Source organism: Wasmannia auropunctata, unplaced genomic scaffold (assembly GCF_000956235.1).
Source record: "Wasmannia auropunctata unplaced genomic scaffold, wasmannia.A_1.0 LD307427.1, whole genome shotgun sequence".
NCBI lineage: Eukaryota > Metazoa > Arthropoda > Insecta > Hymenoptera > Formicidae > Wasmannia > Wasmannia auropunctata.
In genome coordinates, this window is record NW_012055463.1 from 64,378 (window position 1) to 73,289 (window position 8,912).

At 31.0% G+C, this 8,912-nt stretch overlaps 1 protein-coding gene across 3 annotated transcripts in view; it reads left to right on the forward strand.

The window, feature by feature from the left end:
- The window catches only part of LOC105461199, a 30,673-nt gene that overhangs the window by 15,044 nt on the left and 6,717 nt on the right, over positions 1–8,912 (forward strand). For all 3 annotated transcript variants that reach the window (XM_011707681.1, XM_011707682.1, XM_011707683.1), the window contains 17 exons: positions 22–630; positions 941–1,120; positions 1,407–1,590; positions 1,665–1,792; positions 1,897–2,346; positions 2,427–2,793; positions 2,892–3,316; positions 3,396–3,804; positions 3,883–4,185; positions 4,272–4,438; positions 4,522–4,809; positions 4,879–5,059; positions 5,145–5,359; positions 5,494–5,778; positions 6,679–6,853; positions 8,052–8,392; positions 8,545–8,773. In XM_011707681.1, coding sequence (XP_011705983.1) covers positions 22–630; positions 941–1,120; positions 1,407–1,590; positions 1,665–1,792; positions 1,897–2,346; positions 2,427–2,793; positions 2,892–3,316; positions 3,396–3,804; positions 3,883–4,185; positions 4,272–4,438; positions 4,522–4,809; positions 4,879–5,059; positions 5,145–5,359; positions 5,494–5,778; positions 6,679–6,853; positions 8,052–8,392; positions 8,545–8,773 — 4,936 coding nt within the window. The remainder of the gene's footprint in view (positions 1–21; positions 631–940; positions 1,121–1,406; positions 1,591–1,664; positions 1,793–1,896; positions 2,347–2,426; positions 2,794–2,891; positions 3,317–3,395; positions 3,805–3,882; positions 4,186–4,271; positions 4,439–4,521; positions 4,810–4,878; positions 5,060–5,144; positions 5,360–5,493; positions 5,779–6,678; positions 6,854–8,051; positions 8,393–8,544; positions 8,774–8,912) is intronic.

An 8,912-nucleotide genomic window follows, 5' to 3' on the forward strand; every position in this document is an offset into this window, starting at 1 on the left:
TATATATATATATATATTTAGGGTGTAAGAAGTACTGTAGAAAAATTGGAGAATCGCAAACTTTCTTTGATGGAACGATGTACGGCTCATAAAGAAGAAAATTTGGAGGTTTCGAGTATACTTGCTACATTTTTAGAGAAGCACGATGCATTACAAGCTTGGCTAACTGATATCGTTAAGATCTTTCTTCAAAAACATCAAGATATGGGCAACGATCTGACAATGGCATGCGATTTTCATCAAATTCATTATCAATTGCTAGCCGAATTGGAAAATAAAAGTGAGGAAGTAAATCATTTAGAATTGGAAATTCTTCCAATCATAGAACGCCTGGACGAAGTGCAGAAATACGAATTACGATTAAAAATAAAAAATCTTGAAAACGAATGGGCAAAAACAAAGATTATAATGATAAAAAGAATCGAATTGGGTACCATTTATATACAGTTTCATGAGATTGTGGTAGAATTAAATAATGAAATGAATTCTATCGATAATGAATTGAAAAAGTACGAAGATATATTAGATGAAGCTAGTTTCAATAAACTAGAAGCAAGATGGAAGTCTTTTGAGCTTCTTTACAAAAAACTTGATAAACATGCAAAGGCATTTCTTAATGAAACAAACAACGTAAGCAACTCATATGTACAATATTTTTTAATTTTTTAATTTTAATAAGAATATCTATATGCTATTATTTTAAGAAACTTAATTAAGATCGGTATTCATAGTCGGTTGTTATTTCAAAAATGCCTCAAGTATTATATCTTAAGATACTAATATGACTTTGTGATTGGCTTATGGTCGTTTTAAGACTATGTTTAAGACGATCTTAAATATATAAGGAATCGACTATAAATACTAGTCTAAGCTATACAAAAAATATATAAAAATATATAAAAATATATAAAAATTGCATCCATATTATTTTTTCTTGTAGATGACTGATGACCATTATCTCAATATATCGCAAGCTTGTTTGTGCGTTCAGACTCTTTTAGAAAAATTTGCTAATCGGCAATTGGTTTTAACGGAATCGTGGAAAAAATGGCAGACTACTATTCAAATAATAAGACAAAGGCGAATGGAATATGAGCAAAGAGTAGAAGAAAGTACAAAGGTATGACTTCTAATTTATGTTGTCAAAATTTTATTATTATTATTATTTTTTTACAATGCCTTTTATCTAATTGTTAGATTTGTATTTAGTATTTTTATAAAACTGTATAAAACTGTAATTTGTATTGTATTTGTATTTTTAATTTTATTGTTTTTAATTTATTTTTAGTACATTAAAATAAGACAAAAGAAAAAAAGCGTAGAAAAATGTTCGTAAAAGTATCTATGTCATTTATTCTATTTATCTATTTGCTAATTTTTATTATTACTAATTTATTTTATTGCAGACATTAGCATGGATTACAAAATTTGAGATGACGCTGTATCCAGTGATAACAACACGATCTTCTGAAATAGTCGATATTTTAGATAATTTGGAAGATGTAAGGAAACAAAATTTATTCGAGTTGAACAAAGCTCTTCAGGAATTGAATATTCAAATCAAAAGCATTCAAGTATTTGTCGAACGAGGTAATTAGAATACATTTATGCTATTTGTTATGTGCACTTAGGAAGACATACCTTAATTAAAATAATTAAATTAGGTGAAGTAAAACCAGATGAGCAAGTTTTAGGAAGATTCGTGCAAATGTATGAAAAAGTGAACACTATCATCAAAGATTACGAAATATTATTGGAATCTTTAATTTTTATCTTTAGGAATCTTGAAGAGGTGAGACAGATTTTTAAATATTTTAAACGCAATACAACGCCATTTAGCTTGCGCATACGTCAATATCAAATATGTAAATATTTTTTATTCATCGCTTTTTAAAGATCGAGCGTAAAATTGATGAAGCAAAGCAAGAAGTTGAACGTGTGTTAAGTTCTACAAAGCTGATTGATGTAGACGGTTCATTAAACAAACTTAACATATTAAAAACATCTATTACGGAATTTTTACTACAAATACGCACAAAATCTGAAGAAATAATTGACAATATTAGACTACAAAAACCGTTAGAATCAGCAACACAAGATGTTGAAAAACTAAAACGCACAATAGATTCTGTGAACGTTAAATTCGAATTGTTTCAAACCGAAACATCAATCCATCTCGAAAAACATCGATGTCTCTGTATTTTTAAAGAGGATATTGAAAAGATTAATTTTGATCTACGTGAATTAAACGAACAGCTAAAAAATATGGATGGAAGAATTGGTGACAATCTATCGGTATCAAAAGCGACGTTGGTTGCTTTCGAACAGTTTGAACAAACGATAACGGTATGCAATACTATTAAGATAACCTCGCAATTACGAGATTACGAGAGGCATATAATGTTAATTTATATATTTGTTACTAGATTTTGGAAGAAAGAATTGAGACTTTTGTAAAAAAAACAGAAGAAACAATTGTTCCATTAACTCCACAAGTAACGGATGAAATTTTATCTTTGCGAGACAGATGGGATCATCTAAGGAAACATGTTAGGGATACCAAGAAGAGAATGAATTTAAGTATTGAATATTTCATGCTTTTAGAAGAAGCCAAGCAGTGGTTTAGGGAAGGTAGCAAACTTTTGGTGATTGTTGCACGTAAAGCAACAGCCATAAAAATGCCTGAAGAGGCCGTCGATTTACTGCGAGAAATTGATGCTTATATAAAGCCAGGTGAAGAGAAGCAGGAAAAAAGAATTGAGAAGCTGAAACAATTATCGACAATAATTTTCGGTAAAAGCACATTTATGGAATCATAAAAAAATTTATATATCAAATAAAACGAATAGAAAAATAAATATGAAAAATGATCCGTTTGCAATATGTTTTAGGTACAGACAGACTTCCGCAATTCAACGAAGTGGTAGTAGAGAATCGGCAAATGCTAGATTCCTTCGTAGTTATTTCTTCCGAGTTGCATACCCTGAGTCAAAATTTACAGAATGCCAAAGATGTCCGAGAAAAGTTACGAATCGAGAAGTTAGAAGCTGATAAAAAGCTACAAGCTGCTAAAATAGAAATAGCCGCGGCGGAAGCTGCAAAAATGGAAGCGGAAAATGCAAAAAAACTTGCGGAACAGCTTACCGCCGAGACTTTAGACAAAGCTGCGATAGAGGCAAAAAAATTAAAAGAGGAAGAAGCACGAAAAATTGTTGCTCCCATTTCTCACTCCGTCTCCGCTCAAACTGATGAGACTATAATTGAAGAAACAATTACTTCCGCCATGACAACGAAAGAAATTCATATTCTTCAAAAAGTATTTTAAATAATATATATTTCAATTATTATTAATTCTATAACCGTAATGCTTATACAATTTATGCTTATAATTATAGATGGAAATCGAGAAAAATACTCCAGTTTTTCGAAAGGAAACTAGTCCACCAAGAAAGCTTGTATCTGAAGAGATATCCGACGAATTGCATGAATATACCAAAGAAGCAAAAATAAACAAAATTGTTTCATTAGCTCCAGAATTTACGGTTCCTTTGAATGATGTGACGGTTCAAGAAGGTCAAAAATTCACTTTTCAATGTCATCTAATTGGTCAGCCGGTACCAGAAATAATATGGTACAAAGATGGAATATCGATTTTGAATAATCCAGATTATTTAACAACTTATATAAACGGCGTTTGTACTTTAAAAATAGAAGAAACATTCGCTGAAGATTCTGGCAAATACACTTGCCGTGCATTTAATATTCATGGCTCTGTCGAAACATCGGCCATTCTCACTGTCAAAGGTAATTGATTTAGAGAAAGTACATGCATATATGCCAATACTCAATTAGTTGAATTTATGTTGAAAACTTTGTATGTAGAAATGATCACGAAAGAACAGCCAAATGCTCCCGTTTTCATGAAAGAATTGCAGCCCTCCTTTGCGAGGGAAGGATGTTCTCATAATTTAGAGTGCACTGTTAAAGGAAATCCTCTTCCAACAGTACAATGGTACAAAAATGATAGTAACATTGATAATTCTCCGGACTATATTATCACGTTTAATAATGGAGAAGCTGTTCTGAAATTCGATGAAGTTTTCTTGGAAGACAAGGCTTTATATACATGTAAAGCAACAAACCAATGGGGACAGTCATCTACTACTGCTTTTCTAGACGTGAAACGTAAGTCTCTTGATGGTGATGAACTGGTAGTAACGCATTAAAAAAAGTGTGTATTTTCTTTTTATTTACATAAATATTAATTGTAGCCGCACAAATTTCCGTAAAGAAGCCATATTTCGTGGTACCGTTATCAAATGCTATGGCCAGGGCAGGGCAAAGAGTAAAACTAGAATGCGAAGCTAACGGAGATCCAGTTCCTGAATTAATCTGGACTCACGATGGAAAATTAATTGAAGAAAGCAAATATTATAAAGTAAGATAAACCTGCATAATCGTTTTGTTACACTTAACAAATATACTTACAATGTGATCACATTTCTGGCCGTATTTATTTAGATTCAAACGGACGGTGCTCGAACGAGCTTAATCATTACGAAAGCTTTTCCGAAGGACGCCGGTTCTTACATGGTGACTGCCAGTAATGAAATTGGAAAAGCCACCGTATCTTGTACCGTTTCCGTGAAAGGACGTTTGCTTCATGAGACCAGCGAATCCGATTTTGTTTGTAGCGACATTTCGAAACCAATAGTCCCGAAATTTCAGTTATCTTTGCAGGATCTTAAAATTCAAGAAGGACAATCAGCGAGATTAGATTGCGTGATTGTAGGTCAACCTGAACCGGAGGTAGATTTTATCTATTTCTAAATTTTTCATCTTAAAATTTCTTTTCCCATTAATTTTGTGACTTTCTAGGTAATTTGGTACCACGATGGACAGCCCGTAAAAGAATCATCAGACTTTCAATTACTCTTCCAAGGTGATCGGTGTTCATTAATTATACATGAAGCTTTTTTGGATGATGCCGGTGTATATAAAGTAGTTGCTATCAATTCTGGTGGCGAAGCTTCTAGCCAGTGTACATTAACAATTACGCGTACGTTATTAAAAATTTAATTTTTTAATTAGAAATGTAATACTTTTTATATAATACGTACTTTTTCTTGCATTTCACATCGTAGCGGCATCTCACGTTTCGAATGTAATCGATCAAGTAAAGGAAAAGGAAGAAATTTTGGCCAGTGATTCCGTTCCAAAGTTCGTCAAACTTCCAACGGACTTGCTGGTGGCTGAAAGCGAAGATGCAATTTTCGAATGTATCGTAATTGGCGAACCTAAACCTGATTTAAAATGGTACTCAGACGACGGTGAAATGATTCATAACGGAAGAATTTTGGTGAGCATATTTGTGTATATTTGGCACAGATTGCATTTTATTTAACGTTCACTTAAATATATAACTATAATATATTTATAGTTATATAAATAACCATAATTAATGTGTTATCTAAAATTGTCACAATGCAATAGGTTGGAGAAAGGAAAGATGGAACAGCTTTTTTGAAAATATCATCAACGATACCGGAAGATAAGGGCAATTATGTGGCGAAAGCAAAAAACATACACGGCGAGGCAAAAGCTTTCGCTAGATTAGTTGTAAAATCGCTTGGTGATTTTAAAAGGAATGAAGAATTTATTCAGATGGAAGAAAAGCTGATTCAACCAATATTCAAAGAAACCTTTCAGGATAGAAAAATACTCGAAGGAGTTTCAACAAAATTCGAATGCATCATCACTGGTAAACCTTCTCCTAAGGTAAATTAAATACAATATATGATTTTTCTAAAAATTACATTTTTTTTATCATGTTCTCGCATAAGAGATAAAACAAATCTTCACATTCTTTTTAAAAATTAGCCATCTACACTGAAAAATCTTCAAAAATGATAAAAAAATTAGGCTGACAAAATTAGGGGACATAAAACTTTCATTAACTTAGAATTTGTCAATATAATGGTAACATGACTACAGTTCTTGAGAAACTAAGCTTAGAAGTATATATTATTGTATATACAAAGAAAAGTGCTGCAAAAAAAGAATCGGACATTTCAGTTTATAATAATTAAAAATATCGCAATATATTTTTAGTACACAATTGTAATAATCTGCATAGATTCTAATTAATAAAACAGGCAACTAATATAAGCAATATCAAATGTTATAGAGAAGCAAATTTAATAAAATATTATGTCGTACATATTTAATTTTGATTTGTAAAATTGCCTCAAGCACTATTTAATGAACGTAAGCAAGATTACTTGATTTGTGATTATTGAAATTTTGCGTTTTAAAATTTGCATTGGTCATGAAAACAACGTCTAGATGAGAGGTTGGCCGGCCTGTCAGAACGGGGCAAAAGTAATTTTGTTTCCGACGAGTTATATTTAAACGCGAACAATATACTTCATGTGCAAAAGCTCGATTGCAGTCGCGCCGCGGAGCATAAGATGGAACTTTCAATGCGGTGCGAAGCACCGTGGACTTGTCACAGAGGTATCACGTACTTCGATAACATCTTTTTCATCTCCTCTAAAATTATATAAATTGTCGAATATAGCGGAAATGCTCATATATATTTTTCCTTCACGTATATATATGTTTTAGTTTTTATTCGATTAATTAACGGCAGATTTTATTACTAAATTTTTTTTACAGGTTCAGTGGTTGTTTAATGAGCGGCCGGTTCATGGGAAAGATTTTTTAGTTTCTGTTAGTGGGGATCGACAAGTTTTGACAATTCCTGAGGTCGGAGATGCACATGCTGGTACTATTTCTTGTGTAGCAGAGAACGCGGCTGGTAAAGCGATTTGTAGTGCTAAAATCGAAATTGGTAAGTTAATATTAAGTACACATTTTTACATTATATTTCATATATATATATATATATATATATATATGTATATATATACACCTTTCATTGATAATTCATTTTACAGTTTTGTGATAACATAATTATATTTTAATTTTTTCATTTTCTTCTGAAATGTTGGAAATAATATTAGAAAATGCAATGGTGTCACAAGTTATTAATACTTATGTTACTCAGTCCAATGTAGTTCATTCAAAATTCCCAGTTAACGATAGATAAAATAACCATTCAATAAGAATCGATAAAAGATACTAAGCATACTAACCGCATCGTGAAATTTGATATCTTCATTTTTACTTTGAATTAAATGCTTTTGATCATTAATTGTAAATATATATATATATATATATATGTATATGTGTGTGTGTGTGTGTGTGTGTGTTTATTTAAGTTAATATATATCAATGTAGAATATATTTTATTCAGTTATTTATACATTTAAAAATTGAAAAAAATTTTTAAATCACAAAATAATCTGATGTACGGCTTCTGGATTTATTAAAATTGTTTAATAAATAAATAAATAAGAAAGAATACTAAGATATAAATAATTATACGAAAAAGTCTAAAGTGATATTGCTTATCGGATATCGACCGTAATATGCGTGCATTATTAAAGAGTATAGAATGACAACGATAAATTAGGTCTTGGGTTATATATTGCAGCCGAGTGCTCGATTCACCTATTACTAGGTGAACGATACTATTTTTGTCGTGGATCGGAGGCAAAGTATTTCGTTACTTCGCTGGGAGCATTTCGACCGTACGGTTGGTACGCTCCAGTCTTGATTTCTTTATATCATCTTACATTTACAAAGTGTACATTATATTATTATAATAAAACATAGTTTTATTCGTGGAAATGGTTTTTTTCTAATATAATTTCTTTTTATTTATTTAATAAGTTTGGCAATTATTGTTTAAATAATCAGATAAAATACGAAAAAAATACTGAAATAATTATAATTATAATAATATTAATAATAATAATTTTATAAAAAATAAACGTTTTACAAATCTAAACTTTTTAGTAATAAAATAGAATGTATTGTTTATTTTTTTTATAATCATCAATTGAAATATTAGCTACATATCTCTCAAAGTGTATTGTATCAAAAGAATGTAATCGTTTTATTGACATAATTGGATTAATTTCCAGATAATGGATTAGTGAAGCCGGCTGCAAGTGAAGTAAAAAAAGTGTTTGAGTTAGTTCCACATTTTCCTGCAGGCATTATGCATCCTGCAAACAGTAGCGATAAACACTTTTTAAGTGAGAAAACATGTCACGAAGATGGTGGTGAGAGTCAAGTGCTGACCAAAATGTCGTCAACTGTAACACATTCTTCAACAAAGTCCATGAAAAAAGAATTCTTATCGTCTACTATGACTTCCACTTTATCACAATCTGGATACGAACCTACCAGCGTTTGCACGAAAACAACTGTGCAAAGTTCTGAACAGTCCACTTCAGAAAACGGAGCACCACCTGTCGTACAGGTAAATATACATATATATTTGATATATTTGTTTTACATAACATTTTTATGTAAAAGAAATAGCTTTTGCTTGCTTCATTTTTATATCAAGTATTTGCGAACACATGTAAACGTTGTGTAATGTATCGATCAATTAAAAATATTATCTTCCAGTCTCACAAGATTGAGGAGTATGAAAAAATCGTACAAGAGCAACCTGGCGAGATGAGACAAGAGAAAACCGTTCTCGTGTCTGAAGAAACAGAAGGTGTGAAACACGATGTTAAGACAGATCAAATTAAAAAACCATCTAGGAAACTAATAGCACCAAGATTTATTTCACCGATTACAGGAATGATTGTCGATCAAGGAACTGATGTAGTTCTCGAAGGTATCATTGATGGTGAGTCGACGTTTCACATTATATCTAAATTATATAATTTATATTTAAAAATTGCAATTTTTTGTAAATATATACATACATACATACGTACATACATACATACATACATACATACATACATACATACATACATATATAT